This window comes from Podarcis vaucheri (genome assembly GCF_965113315.1).
Source record: "Podarcis vaucheri genome assembly, chromosome: 8".
NCBI lineage: Eukaryota > Metazoa > Chordata > Lepidosauria > Squamata > Lacertidae > Podarcis > Podarcis vaucheri.
The window spans coordinates 36930572-36950601 of NC_138766.1; the positions used below are offsets into that span (position 1 = coordinate 36930572).

A 20030-nucleotide genomic window follows, 5' to 3' on the forward strand; every position below is an offset into this window, starting at 1 on the left:
GCTGTTATAAGGCAACCCTGTAGTTAGGCATGCCATAATTAAAATCCCACTGCAAGGGCCAACCAACAAAAGTAATAATAATAAATTGAGAATTAAATGCAGTTTTCCTGACAGAGGAAGTGGCATGATGCCTTAAACAGTTTCATGGGTTGTGGCTTGGCAATGCAATTTCCTATTCTAGGTTATCTGTATTGTGCACTTAATTTCCTGCAGCACAGGAGAGCCCAACTGCATCACACACAGGGTAATATCCTGAAGAATACATGGGCAGATGCTCAGTGAAGACAAGAGCTGTAAACTGTACTATTCCATAAGCATCAGCTGTTTTGTGTAGATCTAAAATTAATGTACCATATGAATGAGACAAACATGTTTCAAAACCCATGTGCCAGGGTTGGCTGACTGTTGACTTATACCCTCATTGACAAATCTGGGTTTCCTGCCATGTTCATGTGTGGATTGGCCCCTAATCAGCAAAATCCCAAAGTCTTCTTTGGAGCTAGACTGATCATCAACTGGCAAACTCACCCACTGTTATTCTAGTACGAAAATTCAATACTCTTCCAGGACTAGCTTGGCTGTGAAAGTGACTGCAGCCACACAAATGCTTGGAGCAAGGCAGAGTGGGTGGAGCCAGTGCAGCAAATAAAGTTGTCACAATTTTCCTGGTGTTTCTTCTTGCCTTTCACAGCCACCCGCCACACCCAAATTGAGCGAGTGAAATTAATCCTATCGTGTCATGAAAAGCCTTCACTGCTTAATTTGTATGCATCGAGGAGCAATCAAGGATAGAGGAGTCAGATCAGTTAACAGAACTGGCAACGATTCACAACAGCAGTTGATCAGTTTAACAAGAGTAACAAACAGAATGTCAAACTGCACAGGTGATGCCTAGTGACATCTTATATGTGGTGATCACATGAAATATCATTATCTAGCCAGATCTTTTTCTTTAAAACACCTTTGTCTCCTTTTGCAGAAAGGGACTGAAATAGTTCACAGTGGAAGGAAACTGGAAATTAAGTTTCCAACAAATCCCTGTTTTCAAGCAAAGTTTAAAAAGTTAGGAGAAAAAGTGATCATACTTAGGGTCCCTAATGCTGAATTTTACATATGGCATTTCAATCATCCACAGTGGTGCTGAAGAAGGATTTTTAAAAACACCCTATTTCTAGAAGAATTCCAAAATCAAATTTATGAAATGTCTTATGATATAAACAATATCAGGAGCCATGGTGGGGAGAGGGCTGAATATTTGGACTTTCATTTTGTCAATTGGCAAGGCAGTCCACATGCTAACATTTATTGTGAAAAGGTACAGGTTACATTACAAATATGTCGTATACAGGCCACACTGTCATATTACTTCACTGCAATCATTTTAAAGCAAACATATTCTGCTTTTTCTTATTATGTAAACTGGGGTGGGCACAAACAATATATTACCTTTGGTCCCCCAAAACAGCAAACAGACCAAATATGTAAGCCAAAAGGATCAATAACATAATAGCAGCAAAATAATAAACTTTAACTAGGTAGCCTACACATAACACGTGGAAATATGAAAACTACTAATGATCCCACAGATGCTGTATTAAGCAGTAAAATGCCCATAGCTGTGGTTATTTCAGGAGCATGGGTGTTTTTCACCCTGCCAAAGCCTTCTTGGCAGATGGCGCATATATTGTACCCTGTGGAATCAGACAGCTCTGTTGATCAGTGCTATTTAGATGCCACCTTTCAGAGCAAAGCCCCACTCAAGTGGCTATCACAAACAATTAAAGGAGAAAATGCAATACACTGCATTTTTAAATATTAAATATTTTAAGAAAGTTTAACATGATGTTAAAAAAATCCAACTCACAGCACATTTTTAGTTAAAATCTAGCTGAAATAGGCATGCCTTTACGGTCCATTTACTAACTGCTACTGATGTGGTTGCGTGTATCTCCCTTGGGAAGGGGTACCATAAATACAGAGTCACCACCGGAAAGGCCCTGTCTCTAGTTCCTGTGGGGATTCTCTTGGGCTTAACCTAGTCCAGCAGCTAGATTGCTGACTGTCAACACCATATAATACCTCAGTTGAGAGAGCTGCAATATGCTACTAATTGTACTTCAAGGTCCCGTTTTTAGCATTCAAAGCCCTACTACAAACTTGGGGCTAGGATACCTAAGGGGCCACCTTGCCCTCTATATCCCTGCCTGGCAACTGCACTCCTCGATGGGGCAATGCTGAGAGTGCCGGATGGCCCCAAAGTGAACTTAACCTGTGGGGTGGAAACCTGGCTTTTAGTGTTGTAGCTCCAGCTCCCTGGGATCAATTACCAGCTGAAATCAGACAGGCTTCTAGTTAGGTACCCACTGAAGACATTTTTGTTTAGAGAGGCTTTCCCCAAGGTGCAACCTGCTCACCAATGGTTTCCAGCAACTGGTATGCTGCCTCTGACAGTGGATGAAGCACATAGCCATCACGGTGAGTAGACTTTGCTAACCTTAGCCACCATGAATTTGCATAATCCTCTTTTAAAGCCAATGCTTTATGTAAACCACTTTGAGATGCTTATTAACATCTTTTGTACTTACAAAAGCAAGAGCTGTAATGTATCAGAAGACTTTTGCAAAATTCACAGTGGGGTGGTTCCTTTTGGCATGGTACATGCTGGTACATACTGATGCTAGATACCAATACATTTGATTATCTAATCTTGTGGTGCAATACCAAGAGGGAAGTATGTATTAATACCTGGCTTATGTTGCACACAACCTGGTTGAATGAAGGCAAACATCTCCCAAATACGTACACCAGAATTCTCTGCACAGCACTAAGTTTATTGTGAAGGGAGGCTTTGAACTTTAGGCATTCCATCTCCCTAGCCATGAACTCAGCTGAACCATCAACCAGCTTCGAGTGCATTGGTGGCCTGATAAAAATTCTGCTGGTGCACCAAACATCTCCTTGTTTGAGCTAACTGAGGTGGTTTCAAGGGTTCTGTTGACGTCTCCAAAGACCATTAGCCTTGGGCGTCTTCGACATTCATGCCAAAGTGGTCTGCCTTATCAGGAATGACTAAGGATTTCATGGCCTTGGTGGTATTCAGAGACCTGTGTATATCTGGGCAAGGCAGCCTTCTGATTGAGTTTTCAGTAGGGGACTAGGTTAAAATTATCTGTGAGCAGGAAAGCCATATTTGATTCTATTGTCATGGACAGATCATTCATTACCTGGATTTACCCACAGCTGTCTGCAACCTCTACAGGTACAAAGGCTGAGTGTAATAGGACTGTCCCCCCCATATGGATGAACCTGGGTGGTTTTCTTAGGTAAAAGGTAAAGGTAAAGGGACCCTGACCATTAGGTCCAGTCGTGACTGACTCATCTCGCTTTACTGGCCAAGGGAGCCGGCGTACAGCTTCCAGATCATGTGGCCAGCATGACTAAGCTGCTTCTGGAGAACCAGAGCAGTGCACGGAAACGCCATTTACCTTCCCGCCGGAGTGGTACCTATTGATCTACTTGCACTTTGACGTGCTTTCGAACTGCTAGGTTGTTAGGAGCAGGGATCGAGCAACAGGAGCTCACCCTGTCACGGGGATTCGAACTGCTGACCTTCTGATCGGCAAGTCCTAGGCTCTGTGGTTTAACCCTCTTTCTTTCTTAGCTAACCAGGAGTTTTTCCTGCAGGTTTAGCCAGCAGTCTTATTGAGGCTCTGGTCTCCACAGGGAATGAGGGACTTGACCCAAGCTATCAATATGATCACTCCCAAGTGTTATCAGCACATAGAGCTCTATCAGCACCTTGGTAATCCATAGTGATCCTTTCTCAAAAGCAAGATTGTGTCAGGATTGTAGCTATACCTAGATGCTGTGTCTTTAACTAGAAACCATACGACGTTCAAAACCAGAGGATGCCATTTCTATTACATCGCTAGACAATTCCCTGTCAAAGACACTTAAACAAAAGCTAAGGAGGATTATTGAAATATCTCAGCTTCCCTTCTTTCTGCCTCACTAGGCTGTAATCATTTGCCTCAAGAGCATTTTCCATCATAGATGGAGAAGTTTAGATAAGTTATTCCATTTTGCTGGAAGCAACATGATTCACATGGCTATTAATCTGCTTGTATCAATACTTCCCTTATGAACTGCTGGTTCTGCTGTAAACATTTTCTACATGCTAAATCTTGGCACGCAAGATTAAAGGCTACCTGGTTGCAAAGAGAACAGAACCTTAAAATGCACACAAATACATCCACACACAAGGCTCTCAATGTGGGCTTTGTGCAGGAGCAGCACCCAGATGTTTGGGATTAATCCAGAATCAGAATCTCAGTGCCAAGCATGCAATGAGGACCCACCGATTATTATGATTTTAAAGAACTAAATGCCAGTGATCTCCACAGTTCTTGGACAGGCTGGCATGGCAAGTATTCTCCCCAGTGAAATCTAAGGTTGTAATATTGAAGCCACTTTCCTGCAAAAGGTTGGTCTCTCCCCATCCCACTCCGAACCCCAAAGTGTTTGCAAAAAGGGGTTGAGGAATTAGAAACTCAGGAATGTTTCCTTGTGAATGCTAATAAAGCAAGCTCCTGGAGACACCATTCAGAGTTTGCATGAAACTCAAACACCATTGTGAAACTAACCAGCCATGCGCACAGTGGATGGCTCTCAGCAATGCCCTATCTCACAGTTTCAAATCCCCAACTATAACATGGAAATAAAAATGATCTCACCCGGTTATTGTGGATACAAAATGTGAAATTATAATCACACCAATTCTTACATCCAAATAAGAACTTCCTTTTAGGATAGAGGGGCCTTGTTGACATAGAGGCAGGTGTGGTCTTCCATATGATCATAGATATGTGAAAAAACAACCATTACTTCAGGAATTTTCCAATCACCCTTTTGTTTTAGGATTCCTCCCCCCCCCCCTTTTATTACAGAGGTAATACAATAGTTTTGGCAAATAAACCATTCAACAGGGTGGATCTTGGAATCTGTATTATTTGCTGGAACCTAACCTAGACTTTGAAACGGAGCAGATGTATCAGAGGGTGGGAATCCCAGCTCAATCGTGACGAATTATTGCTGGGGAGGTGTTTTTTTGGGGAGTGCACTTAAAATAACAATTTCAATTGTGTGCTCCCATGATTGTATTGACATCTGCATTCAGTTGTCCAGGGTTATTTAATATATAATACATATAATGAAAAGTATTTATGGGTTAAAGGAAGCTTGGTCAGGGCATTTGATTGGTAAAATAACTTAAACCACAATTTTACAGTAGCTTCCAGCTGTCCTGAAGCACGAGTTAATGAGATCACATGGAAACAGACTGAAAACCAGGAAACATTATTTTTTTTAACACAAAAGCAAAACAGTGGAAAAATGCCGGATTTTACTTTCATTAACACACTAGGGAATGCTGTGTTCATTTTAACTGCAGGTGATAAAATGTTTATTTCCTTTTTAGAAAACAAATCTCTGTTAGCTACTGTATGATAAAGATTCTGGTGGTCTAATCACCACTTGATTCCCCCCCCCCCGATTGTTAAACACACACGTGCAGGGCCCTAACCTAGCCACATTTTTTTCTCAGCTAATGTAAACTTTTGGGGAGATAGCATCAGATAAATTCTTATGCAGGAGAGCTCTGAAAATCATTGTTCTCCTTTAGAAGTAAGTTGGCAGTTCTGGAAATCACTGCTACAACCCACACTAAACCAGTTTAGGAGCTAGCATGCATCTACATCTGCCTGTGAGTTTTCCATTCATGATGTTTAGAACTTTAATTCCCAAACAGACGTCGTAGGTATCTAGTACACATTTCCACACTTCCTCATGGTGCAGACATATCCGTCACCCATCACCACATTACATGGGGGCTAACTTTAGGGGTGGAGGGCGGGGTCTGTGGGCAATCCCCTACCCCATGTTGATGGACTCCAACTCTCAAATGTACAGGATTATTATTTTTTAGTACAACTAACCAATTTAACTAACAGTATAGAAAGCAAGTAATTGCTACCTTATTTTGATGTGCTATACAGATATATGCACATACACACCCCAGCCATAAAACCAGGATTATTATTTTTTAAAAAACACCACTGTCCTACCAATTATTCTGAAGCTATGTATGAATAGGAGGAGAAACACTTTTAGAAGAGATTCGTTTATTGCAAGGGGTTGGACTAGATGGCCCTTGCAGTTCCTTCCAAGCCTACCATTCTATGATTCTAAGTCATGTAAGGAGGAAATGAACAGGGAAGAAGGAACTCTGGTAAGATGGAAGGGTGGCTACAGAAAGCATCATGAGATCAGGGGTTGCATGAAGCTCCTGCAAACTGCCAACCTGTGCCCTTAGGAATAGGACATTAAATATACAAACAGGCCACTGGGCATTAAAAACTAGGCCAAGCCAGTCAAAAGCCATACAGTAGTGTGTAAAGTTAGGGCATGTCATTTTAAACTTTTTCCCACTGTGCTTTCTTTTTTATAAATGTTATTCTGTAACATCTATTTTGTTATATTACTCTTATACAAAGTTATACTGTTTTCAAGGTTGGAAAAACAAAAGAGAAACAACAGGAACCCAGAAGCAGCCATATAGCAATTCCAATAACCTACAGATGGTGGCTTGATGCTGCCTTGCTATTGCTCAATGTGAAATTAAACCAGGGGACACCACGAAAGAAAACGGAAGCACAATGTTGTAGGCCTGATTCTAACAGGCGCCACCAGAAATCTTGTCTTTGACTCTTTAGATGAAATAGCAAAAAAAGGGGGGGGAGCGGGGAGTCAGCAGGGACAGGGCATTAGGAAAAGTAATATGTATATATTTTTACCCCACAAAAAATAAATCCCACAAACTTGTACCTCATGTAGGATGATGGGGACAATGGCTTAGTTTTGGCCCATGGATAGGGATGTTGTGGCACCGAAAGGTACTGATCACAAAAGCTTCCTTTCCTGATGTGCTGAAACCCCGGAAACTCTTCTGGCGACAAGTCGGCTGTTGGCGATATGGTCCCATGATCTTCCCCGCTCGGTTCGGTCTTGAGTGTCATGGACTGGGTGTGATCGATTGCCGTTCTCCTGGACTTGGTAGGAATCCCATCGTTCATGTCTATTGTGCTGTCAGTGGTGAGGGCGTTGATGGCTGCGACGATGGCCGAACTGGTGTACTGGTTAGTGTTTCCTAGCCATGTCTCATCGGTCACGCTGACTCTTGGAGAAGTCTGGGGAGAGGGTGTTGGAGAGGGGTGTGGCGAGTAGGAAGTCTGCCTGCCGTTCAGGCTGTATTTTCTTTTGTTGCAGGGAGAAGATGGCCTGGAGTTGCGAGTGCTCAGCCAGTTTTCCTCGGTGATGCTCGTTCTGGGAGACGCTGATGGCGAGTGTCGGGGCGAATTAAGTAACGTGCAGGTCACCATGCTCCGTTGATACGCTTCCTCGGCGTCCGTGGTCTTGGGTGACACACACGGCGATTGCCAAGGAGATGTCTGAGGCGAAGTATAGGGATAAGAGTAATTGGATTCATAAGACGATGCTTCTGAATTGCAGCTTCTGGAAGACAGGCTGCTTGCTGGACTCAGGCAAGATGGGTCTCGATAGGCCTCTATGTTCGGCAGGTTCAACGTCGCAGTCGTAGGCGATCTCTTGGCATTTGGGACGGGCTCCTCGATTTCCGGATCATGGAAGAACTGGTTGTTGTTATGATGCAGCCCCAAGTAAGAGGTTATTTCGATTCTAGGGCTTTCTAGTGCTGGCACGCCATTAGGTCTGACGTTGGGAGACAGATAATATCCGGCGGTGCCACTTTCAGCATGCCCTCCATATCCCGAAGGATGATTAGTTGATGGGACAATCGAAATGACTGGATTGGATGTCTGAAGGCCATGACATGGAGCTGACAATGAAGGATGTGCCACACTTAGAGGCAAGCTGGAATTTATATTTGAAGATGCATAGTTATAATGTTCTGTAAAAACAAAACAAAAGATAAAAAAACAAAAAAGAATGGCATGAGATGTTGCACACGCAAACGAAATTCATTAGCAAACTGAATCCCAAACGCGATCCAGTGGATAGGATGAGAGCTTCACCAGGGTTCAGACACCACTTTAGCTATTTCTATTCAGTGAGCAGGCTCTTTGCTCTTTGTTCTCCTGCTCTGAAGTGGGAATTACATTGATAACCCAGTGCAGGGTTTCCCAGGAGGACCAGTGCTCAGAGAGGATGGGAACTGTAGTCCAAAAACAGCTGGGGACCCGAGTTTGGGAAACCCTGACCTAGAGGAAGGGGACCAGGGGCTCTTCAGATGTTGTTGGACTCCAACTCTCATCAGCCCCAGCCAGCCTGTCCAATGGTTAGGGATGATGGGTGTTGTAGTCCCGCAACATCTGGAGGGCCACAGGTTCTCCACCCTTGCTTTCTAGAAATGATTCCACAGAATTGGAGCATTTGATTGCACACTGAAGGCATATTTGGATGCTACCAAGAAACAAATGCAAGCTATCTCTGCATCTTCGTGTGTGTGTGTGTGTTTCTGGTGCAACCGACATTGCCGTGACTCACAAAGCTCCCAAGCAGAAAGAAGAAGCAAGGGTTTGATGCATATCTTGAACTCCCACATCTAATTCACAGAGGAGTTTGAGCTGCTGTTACAATGGATCACACAGAGAGAATGGCAGTCGCTCATTTCTCTTTTCTCAGTGCTTCCAATACACATTCAAAGCTGCCCTAAAACTTCACTGCCATTATGTGGAATGCATGGAGCCTTAGCGGCCAATCTTTTTTTGGGAAAGAGTGGTGCAAAACATGAAGCAGTGACACTGTGATGCCCAAATATGCATCTGTCTGTGCTCTGGTGTGGCTTTGCTTCTAATCTACTGAGCTTGAGAGCAGAGAACAGGGCAGCACAGGAGAGGAAGGCCTGACTCTGTGACGTACCTGGGCCCCGTGGGTCCCTGTGCTTTTGTCCAGACATGCCTGCTACCTGTGTGAATTGTGGCGCCTGTAGATTGGCCACACATGTTATTTGCATAATGTGCATTGTGCTTTAGACAGTGTTCCCTACAATGACTTTCTTTCAGTGTAGCTTCTGCCAGAGAACGGTGCATTTGAAAATGCTGTGTTTCAATGCTTAATAACATTGCTATGAGGAAATGAAGATTCCAGCCTTCCTAATAACTTCTCTCAATATTATTTCCAGGCTCAACATTGGCACGCATAGGTCCCAGCACTCTGTTAGAGCCCACAAATGCCACTTAACCCTGGCCAACCTTTAAAAAAACTTCTTTTTTAACAGCACTGGGCAGTTGAGTCTCAAAGCCACCATTTTAATTTCCTCCAAAGACCCTTACATAGTACTACACCAGGGCATTGTGGGGAATTTGAATGGCAGCTTTCTGCTGCTAAGCAACACTGCAGCTGCCTGCTGTTACCAGGTAAGTCTGCCAAAGTTCACCCACAGAGAAGGGGATCCACCAGAAGGACATTTACAGAGAGCTCCCCTCAAACTTGCATCCTGTTCCTGATGATCTCTTCCTAGATTGCACTTCAAAGCAACGTTTGTGGGGGGCAAAAGTCTTCGCGGGAGTTTTTAACACTGAATCCAACAAGCAAATAGTGGATGAACAAAATGCCTGAAAATAAATAAAAGGACACACAAAACTAAGATGGAGATAAATGTTATATGAAAAACCATTTTAAAAATCCTATTTCAAACTACAACTCATACAGATTAAAATGTATTTGCAATTTGTCTCAGACTGTTGTTATTCATCACAAATGTTTTGAGATAAAGTGTGAGAGAGCATACTTATGCACAGTAAACACATGAAACTGTACTAGACACACAGACGCATGTTGCGCAAAAGAAAAAAGAGCTTCTTCTTCCACATAAACCAGCACAGCTGATCAGCCAGAGCACAAGCAACACCCCACCCCCGGTCTTCCTACTTCAATAACTCAGCTTGGAGCAAAATGGCTCCATTCCCTCTCCAACATCAGATCAGTACAAGTACAGTGGTACCTCGGGTTACAGACGTTTCAGGTTACAGACTCCGCTAACCCAGAAATAGTACCTTGGGTTAAGAACTTTGCTTCAGGATGAGAACAGAAAGCGCACAGCGGCAGCGGGAGGCCCCATTAGCTAAAGTGGTGCTTCAGGTTTTGAACAGTTTTAGGTTAAGAACGGACCTCCAGAACAATTTAAGTTCTTAACCCGAGGTACCACTGTAAGTTCTTTTCTCAAAGCCAATGCCGAAAACAAACCAGATTGTGTGTGTGTGTGTGTGTGCATGCTGCCTGTTAACCATGAAGAAGCAGCTGCAGTTTACAAAAGCACATAGAAATGGAGGTTGTTTGGAAATATTTAGAGAGTTGTCATTCATCTGAGCTTCCTGTAGCCACCAAATTTCATCAGACGGGCCTGCTAGCAACTCAGTCGGAGTGGAACTACATGATATGGAAACGATGCCTTATGAGGAACGGCTAAGGGAGCTGGGCATGTTTAGCCTGGAGAAGAGGAGGTTAAGGGGTGATATGATAGCCATGTTCAAATATATAAAAGGATGTCATATAGAGGAGGGAGAAAGGTTGTTTTCTGCTGCTCCAGAGAAGCGGACACGGAGCAATGGATCCAAACTACAAGAAAGAAGATTCCACCTAAACATTAGGAAGAACTTCCTGACAGTAAGAGCTGTTTGACAGTGGAATTTGCTGCCAAGGAGTGTGGTGGAGTCTCCTGCTTTGGAGGACTTTAAGCAGAGGCTTGACAACCATATGTCAGGAGTGCTCTGATGGTGTTTCCTGCTTGGCAGGGGGTTGGACTCGATGGCCCTTGTGGTCTCTTCCAACTCTATGATTCTATGATATGCTTAACCTGGTTCAAGTTGTGAGTTTCCTTGCAGCTTTTCCACATCCCTGGCTGCTGCTGGTGGTGAAGAAATTAACACTACGACATTTGCAAGCATCCCTAAACATTACAGGATGAAGCAGAGATGACTCGACATGGAGCAGCCCTGTGCCATAGACACACCCTCTGAACATGTGCGATTTTCTATTCTCCTTTTCGAGAGGTGTATTAATCTGCTGAAAAGCTCCTTGACATCACTTTGAGCAGCAGTGGAGTCCTTTGAGGCTAATGGATTTCCCCTGGCCACTCCTTAGCTGGCTACTTTTTTGACCTTGCATGTTTGCATTTCTGACATTCTGCTGAAGTCACATTTTCTACCTAGCCCTCTGCAACCATGAGGGCTAAAATTGTATGTGCATATGTGTGTGTGTGTGATTTAACTTGACTCAGTGGTACAAGAATACCCTTGCACTCACAGGAACTAGCAGCTCTGACCCCACTACAAAATAAAACCGTGCATTTACCATTCAGGTTATTCTGTCTGTATGTTTCTGAATTGAAGCTACCTGCAGTTTTAACATGTCTTTTTCCGCTTCGGGTGCTTTTAAAGAATCCTGTACTCCTGATTGATTGAAACAAACAAGTCAAGGCTTCTTCGCTTCCTTCACATACAGTGTTTGTTTCCTTCCTTCCCAGGAGACAAATGCCCCAAGCGCTGAGTCTTCCCTACTTACAAACCTGAGATCCGGAAAAGCTGTTAATGATCAGGCTGTATTCCCAACACAACTCAGTCCTCTCTAGCATTGCATGTGCAGCAGAGACTCTGAGCTCCTGGCGGCTTCTCTTGTTCTCTCTCCCTCTTTTTTGTTTCTTACTAATATACTCAGCTCCCTCAGCTCCCTAGTATTCGGGTTTGATAAATGATTCAAAGTGAGACATTGACACACGACACAAAACACCCAGCTGCTCTGTAAGCAGTTCAGAGAGATATATGTTCGGCTGATTTTTATCATGCCACGCATCATTAATATATTCAACACCCATACAAATCCTTTTACCAGATGCCTTAGGAAACCTGGATATTGACCAAAAGATGTTCATTGACTTAGAGGGGTGGAGCAGCACAAATAAAACAGGGCTACACTGCTCTCATCATGCAATTCAAATCAATGGTGTTTGCATTATGTTCGTACAAAATATACACTGTCTCAGGGGTTGGGGGACCTCACACCCAGGGGCCAAATGTGGCCCTCCAAACCTATCCATCCTGCCCTCCAGACTCTCCCCACACCACAATCTCTCAGCTCTGCACCCTCCTCATTAGTTTTTGCCTGGCTGGAATGTGTGTGAATCTGTATAGAAATTACTGCATAAAGGAAAAATATACATTCACTGCTCCATCCCACTTCTGGTCTGCGGCCCCTGGAAGGTTGCACAGAAAGGAATGTGGCCCTCTGCCTTGAAAACATTCCTCACCCCTTGCACTGTGTGTAAAAGTACTTGGGGCTGCATAAAAGGGCAGCTACTGAACTGAACACAATCCACTGGAAATGCTGTATGACAGCCATTACAAGGATAAACAGAACCAGGTTCTTAATACTGGGTAGTAGTGGTCTTGGGGAAGACATGACCCTGTCCGTAGACTTTTATATCGTGCTAGGTCAGATCAGGTGAAAACCTTGCTTGCCCTTCCCTGGCCACATCTCCATCACCATGAGATCCCTTTGCTACCCAAAATATTATTCATTGGCTTACCTGCCCTTCACCATAAGGCCCCAGGGCAGGCAATATATATACCCACATAAAATAAAACACAACATACAAATTAGTTTGAAAAGGGTTTATTTTTTTTTTGGAGCAGGATCTCCCATAGCATTTAATCTTCCAGAGTGAGGGGGATTCTTGTGTTCAAATAACAACAACGAGATTTATTGGTGTGGCTGTTCAGATCTGCCTGTACTAAGAAGAGCTGAGGAGGTGGAAGAGGTACTTGAACGTAAAGGCCACAGCTGGCCTCCTCCAGGAACAATGTTGAGAGGGGAAGAGGAAGACCCTCACAACAGTCTCCAGGTAAGGCACGCACTTCTCCTGTGCCATTTTCTGTTCAGTGTTCCCTAACTAGATCCACAGACAATGTATGCATCTGTGCCTGTCCTCATCATACCCACAGGAGACACAGGAAGGACTGGTACTTCCTGTGGAACTTAGTCATATAAATATCTTGCTCTGTGCCTCTGGGCTGATTTACACCAGTGAATATCTCTGGCCAGCAGTGTATGTGGGTATGCAACTGCCTGAGGAAATGTTTAGTATGAACTGGTCTGTGCATGTTCAGAGCTGGAAGCAGGGCTGGATTTGGTTTGATGAGGCCCTAAGCTACTGAAGGTAATGGGGCCCTTTATATGTCCAGCTGTCCATTGTCAACAACAAATTGTCAAGTTTTTTGTGTGTTGAATATATGCTGTATTGTAATTTATGGACCTAATAGGTATCTAAAGCCATTTGTACATAACAAATAGGAGCCTACACAACTCAAAACATTGTTGCTGTATGTAGGTTTTATTTTATTTGTTTTTCATATTATATTTTGGAAAGGTACATCCAGTGGTTTTTTCCTTTAATTTTTTTTTGGGGGGGGGCGGAGTGGGGCCCTAAGCTATAGCTTCTTTAGCTTATATGTAAATCCGGCACTGGCTGGGAGGCATCTCAGGGATTGCAGCTAGACTTTTTCCAGGTGCCACAGATATGACACCCTTCCAAGGAAAGTAATAGCATTGGGTCACGTTGCACACTGATATAAAGTTGTTAACAACTGGAACGTAGCCCAACACCTAGCATGGATCAAACCAACGGTATCGCCATCCTGTCTGTAAGAAAAGACTGACTCATATATAGCAGAAAATGTAAGTGGATTCTGTGTTGCAGGCCAGATCTGAAAATATGGAAGAATGCTCACAATTCACAAGATGCTTCAAGAGTAACTGCATTAGGGAATGTTTAAGCTCTCAAGCAAACCTGCATAGGGGAAAACATGGATAGGAATATCCTCCAAAATAAGAAGTACGGTGGTCCTGTTCAAACATAGAATTTTTCTGGTTTCTTGGACTGGAAAGATGTGAAGTGCCTAAATGGTGCCACCACACATTTAAGGGCTCTACTATACATATTTGTCAGTCTTCTCTTAAGAGATGGTGGTGAAACCAATGGTTTGACCCATACTAAGCTCCATTCAAAGTTCTGCTTCGATCAGAGTACTGCCCTGTTTAGCACCAGGTGCCTCCACCATCTGAAATAGGACAAGTGGCAACCAGAGACAGCCTTTTCAGTGATGGCTCCTCGGCTTTCAGAGGTCTTCCCTGGCAGCTACTTTTACTATCATTCAAGGAACAATCTCATACACAAGAAAGTGGCATAGAGCAAGCTGATGAAATTAAGCTGGCATAAAGTTGCACCAGATCCAAACTCTGTTCATCAGAGGAATTACTCCTGGCTGAGCCAGCCTAAGCCTGGCAGTGGGAAAACAAGCCTTAAAACTAGTGTTTGAGTTGCACCATGAACTGTAAGGCCTCACACTGCCAATGGAACCCAGATACTTACTCTTACGTATCCACAGTATTCCACAGAAAAGTGATGGCTAGCTTCTCAGGACGGGGGAAGGGGAAGCTACTGCTTACATTCAAGCTGCTTGTGAGAACTGCATCCCCACCCAGTCATCACCAGTCCCTCCTCCTTCAAGCAGCATGTGGCAAACAACCCCCCACCCCCACAGAACTTCTCGAGCTGAGCAATCAGGAAGGAGGCTGGCCCCAGAGGTTTCCTGCAACTGCTGGGCTTGAGTAGTATTGCTGGGAACTTTTCATCAAGGACTGTCTTCAAAGGCCCTTCTGCTCCCAGACTGATGCAAGGACCAACTCAAGTTTCCCCAAGCTGAGATCTTTAAGGTCCTCCCATATCTTCTAGCCAAAGGTTCCTATTGAGCATGCTCAGAATACACAAATGACTACGCAGAGAAGTATACACACACCACATGCCATGGTTTTTACTATAAGAAGGTGGCATACAAATAATTGACAAGGACTATGATGGCGTGACACTGGGGTTTGATGTTAGTGGGGCAGCCAAAAAGGTTCCATGTAACCCAGGCCTTTTTTCCAGCCAGAACTCATTTCCAGAGCTTCTCAGGTGGGCGCCATTGCCATTCTAAGAGAACAAGGGAGGAGTTCATGGTGAGTTCTGGCACCTCTTTTTCTAGGAAAATAGCATTGGTGTAACCAGTACATAAAACCTGGTCTATAGCCCATCCCAAAGCACAGGCTGCCCTGGCTCTGGGCCTTCCATGGCGTTTTCCCTCCCACTCCCCTTCCTCTTTCTTCAGCCTCTTTGACCCTCCAGCCTGTCAAGCCCTTTGACTCTCCAGCACAGAAGGCAGCTCGCTGCAGCGTGCCTTGGTCACTTTTATCCCACTGACCTCACAGCAGCCACGCAGGCGGCAAATGCTTCTGAATCCCAGTTGCTGGAAACCACAGAAGGGGAGCACGCTCTTGCGCTCCAAGCCTGCTGGCCGGTTTCTCACCAGCAACTATTTGGGAACAGGACGTTGGCCAGATCCAGCAGTCTCTCCGGGATGCTCCATCCGAGAGAGGGCCTTTCTGCAAAAAGACCCTTGTTTTGCCTTTACTCCTTCTAGCCGCACACATCTGCAAAGGCTTCTCAACACGCATCAGCGAAACCTGAATTCTACTTTTCCCTTTTCCCTTCTTTCTTTCTTTTAAAAAAAGGTTACACAGGTGGGAAAAGGAGGTCGCATTACCCTGAGACAACAGCAGCAGCAGCACCTGTTTCGCGAACCATTTGGAACAGGCAACCTCCTAGAACCTTAGAGTTGGAAGGGACCTCAAAGGTCATCCAGTCCACCCCCCCTTGAGATGCAGGAATCTCAACTGATCCAAGTTTGCTCTGCTTAAAAACTCCCAAGGGAAGGAGTCTGAGTGCCCACCAGCACCTCTGCGGGGAAACTCTGCTCGCTTGATCCGAGCTGACCCGTCCCTTAGGGGAAAGAACCGCAGCCACGGGAGGCGCCTCCAGACGGCTCCCTCCTTCCCTCCCTCGGCTCCGCCTCTGCCGAAGACCGTTCTTCCTCCGTCCCAGAAGAACCGCTATATTTAACGCGCTGCAAATAAACTAACCTCTTCTCTCCCCCCCCCCCACTTCAATCCCGAGAGGCCGGACGCCGTTGCCTCGCCACCCACCTTTGCTGCCGGCGCCCTCATCGCTCTGGTTAAACTCGAAGAGGAAATCGAAATCGAACTCGGGCTCTTCCTCCTCCAGGCTGGTCATGGCTTGGGAAGGAGACGCAGCGGCAGCAGCGGCAGCGGCAGCGACCTCCTCCTCCTCCTCCTCCGACGGCGCGGGGGGGAAAGTTGCCGCGGACGGTCTTCTCCCTTCGCAGCCCCCGGACACCTGTTGCCGCGCCAGCCAGCGAGCGAGGAGCCTCTGGACAGGCCTGGGGGTCGCGCTGACCTCCGCGCCGGGCAAAGCTACCCAGGAGCTGCCTACTCGCTGGCTGGCTGGCTGGCTGCAGGTCCCGGGACGGCGCGGCCCCTCCTGGGCGGCTGTAAGGCGAGCCTGGGGCGCGCGCTCGCTTATCGCCCGATCGCTGCCTGTCCGCGGGATCCTCCCCCTGCCTTTGTTGATCTACACCCGGAAACATCAACAAGCGGCTTGCTCTGCCCGCCTCGCGCTCTCGCTCGCTGGCTGGTTCCTCTTTTTTTTAAAATAAACCCTCTCTGCTCGGGTTACAGGCCCGGAGGGGGGGGGGAGGTGCAGCCAGGAGAGGGACGCTGGCCTCTCGTCTCCTCTGCCGCGGCCACCTGTCCGAGTTAGGCTCCTGGGGGGGAGGGGGGGTCTACCTCCTTCTCCCTTTCAAGTTGGCTGCAGTGTTATTTGCTTCCATTTCTCTCTGCACCTCCACCCCTTTCATCTACACATGCCTTGGTGAATCTTTCCTACTTCCACAACCCCAATGGCCTTGGTGATGTGGTCTGAAAGTCAGTGGCGTAGCGTGGGGGGTGCAGGGGGGCCGGCCGCACCGGGCGCAACGTCTGGGGGTTAGGGTTAGGGGGCGCAAATCCACGGATTAGGGGGCGCAAATTACTTGCCTTGCCCCGGTTGCTGACAACCCACGCTACGCCACTGCTAAAAGTTGCCTCACATCTTAGCAATCGGGCATTTTCCCGCAGATGCATATCCAAAGGCAGACGCAGAACTCCTTCGGGGAGGCATAGAAATTTTATGAAATGAATATTCCCTTCCAAAAAGAGTACATTCTCTGAGGATATTTAGCGGGTGGCCAGGAAACCCCCAGCATGTTCCCCTGTGTGTTTAAAAACCTTCCTGTTGAAAACCCATAGCTTTCCCAATTTTGTTGTGCTGTAGCCCTGCAGACAGTAATAATGTAGCATTGGGAAAGCACAGAACTAACAAAGCAGAATAAAGCCATTGGTAATATGCCTCCTCTTTCCATATGAACTGGACCCTGTGATCATCATCTGAAGCCCTTCTCTGATGCTTCATCCATGAGAGGTCCAGAGAGTGACAGCTTGAGAATGGGTGGCTCCTGTGTGTGGAATGTTCTCCCCAGGGAGGCTCAACTGGCACCTTAGTTACACATTTTCCCTCTATGACCAAACCTTTGGCTAATTAACAATCCATGGCCTTTCAAATGTGGTGTTGTTTTGTTGTTTTGTTGTTTTGTTGTTTTGTTGTTTTGTTGTTTTGTTGTTTTGTTGTACCCCACCCATCTTACAGCACATAAAAATTGTAAAACATTAGACTTTTAAAATTTCACAATACAGGGTTGCCTTCAGACGTCTTCTAAAAGTCAGATAGTTATTTATTCCCTTGACGCCTGAAGGGAGGGGCAGGAGCCACTACTGAGAAGACCCTCTGCCTGGTTCCCTGTAACCTCACTTCTTGCAGTTTCTTTCTGTTTAATTATGTGTGTTCTTGTTTGTCTTCTCATATTGTATTTTTATGTATTTTAATGCTGTGAACTGCCCTGTGATCTTTGGGTGAAAGGTGGTATAAAAATTAAACAAATAAATAAATACTACTACAGTGGTTATGTACCACTGGTTACATACTTAATTTGTTCCGGAGGTCCGTTCTTAACCTGAAACTGTTCTTAACCTGAAGCACCACTTTAGCTAATGGGGCCTCCTGCTGCTGCCGCACCACCAGAGCACGATTTCTGTTCTCATCCTGAGGTAAAGTTCTTAACCCAAGGTATTATTTCTGGGTTAGCGGAGTCTGTAACCTGAAGCGTATGTAACCCGAGGTATTGGGTCATTAACATGTTGTACAATATACCTACAATAAAACACCAGTCTAGAGGGGCCCTACAACAGTGGACATTTTTACTGCTTGATCATTCCTGGGCTTCTGGAGAAAGGGCAAGATATAAACTGAAAAAAACAAATAAAATAATACCCAGAGGATATTAGCCCGCAACAGCCAATTGTGGAGGAGACACTTAAGCCCTTCTTCCTGCCCTCTTTTCTATAGTCCCTGTGTTTTTGTTCTTCACATTCATCGAAGGGCAAACATGATGACAATCTAAAGTGGATCCATGAAGCATTTGGCCCATCTTGGAGACAGCAGGTGAGAGAGTACAAATCACTCGAGCCCAGAAAGCCCACACCTACAACCCAGATCACAACTTGTTCAAAAGAGAGTGAAGGTTCTTGCGGAACAAAACATGCAGTAATGGTGTGAACCAAACCCAGACACCAAGTTATTCCAAAGAAGAGAGGGTTATCAATCATAGCCCCGAGAAGCCAGCCAACACCCTGAGACACGTCGGTGCCAAAAGTTGCCAACTCTTGAAACTCACGTCTGGTATTTGATGCCCAGAGCCAGGGTAGGTGGCGAGGGTGGCAGCGCTGGAGCTGGGAGCAGCATACAGCCCTCTTAGGCAAGCCAAGGGGTGGAATAAAAGCTGTTTTAGATAACCAGGTACAATTAAAGTAGCAAACAAGGAGTGGGGGGGGATCCCCCTTTGTTATATGGCAACGGGGGTGAAAGTAAAACAAAACAAAAAACCCAGCCATATCTTTTCTTTTGTCCTCCTTGCTTAGCAATGCACTTGCTGCCTAGGGAAAATAAATAAATAATAATAATCCAAATGGCTCCCTCAAGGTTTGGAGGTAAAAGTATATTGGGCAGGCCACATCTTACAGGGGAGACCCTATCGCAGCCATGTGTTAACATTTTGTTTCTAGCAATGGCAGTCCTGGGGGGGCAGGGGGCAATGAAGCTGCCGGGCATTTACTTCACACCATAAATCCAAACCCACAGGTACTGTGTTAGGGGCACCGTTTCACTTCACATGTCTTTGTGAAGGAGGCAGTGATTGTCGACTGAATGGACATCCTTTGCATGCGGCTGCACACCGATCCATTCAACCTACAGTCTCAGACAGGCCATAGGAGTTGGCTCGGAGTGTTGCTTCCACTGTGGCCAGAAACGGTGGACACACTCGTGCCTCCAGAAGCATCCAAGAATCAGACGTGTGTGTGTGTGTGTGTGTCTTTCTCAGGGAAGATGAGCATTCTGCAAATTTCCCTAACGATAGTCACGAGAATGCCTGTCCGTTGCAAAGTTAAACAAGGGTGTAACCCTTTCAACAATGCTGGCCTAAAACGTTTTGCCAATGGAAGCACCAAAAAGAGCCTCCTTCCAGCACGCTACAGCCGGCATTTCAAGAAGCCTCATTCAAATATCTGTTCCTGCCTTCATCATATATCCCTCTTGAATTTCACCACCTGAAACAGCCTGCATGGGACAGACAGCCTTGTCTTCCAGCATTACATCTAATCTGGGTTTCTTGAGAAGTTACGTATGTACAACGCACATGTTAGAACTAAATTGTGAGAGGGAAACAAGGTTGTGTTTTGAAAGACGGTTTACATCTGGGAGCCAACAACTGGTCCTTATTAAATGCCCCTAAGAGACACATTTGTGAGTCCAGCCTGTGTCTGAAGGCAACGGCAGAGGTCTCAAAACATTCAAAAATGTGATAAGAATATGTGAATGTAAGAAGAACCAGCTGGCCAGGCCAATGGTCCATCTAGTCCCGTATCCTATTCTCACGGTCACCAACCAGGTG

General features: G+C 45.5%; 1 protein-coding gene across 3 annotated transcripts in view; it reads right to left on the bottom strand.

The window, feature by feature from the left end:
- NFATC1 (nuclear factor of activated T cells 1) overlaps nt 1-20030 on the bottom strand; it is a 131046-nt gene that overhangs the window by 101297 nt on the left and 9719 nt on the right. The window contains exons 1-2 of one of the 3 annotated variants that reach the window (XM_082234974.1): nt 16114-16517; nt 6883-7984 (exon numbers count right to left, since the gene is read on the bottom strand). In XM_082234974.1, the coding sequence (XP_082091100.1) occupies nt 6883-7984; nt 16114-16201 (1190 nt within the window). In that variant the 5' untranslated portion in view covers nt 16202-16517. Of the gene's footprint in view, nt 1-6882; nt 7985-16113; nt 16518-20030 lie in introns of those variants that run through there. The other 2 variants (XM_082234973.1, XM_082234972.1) reach the window with 2 other exon arrangements.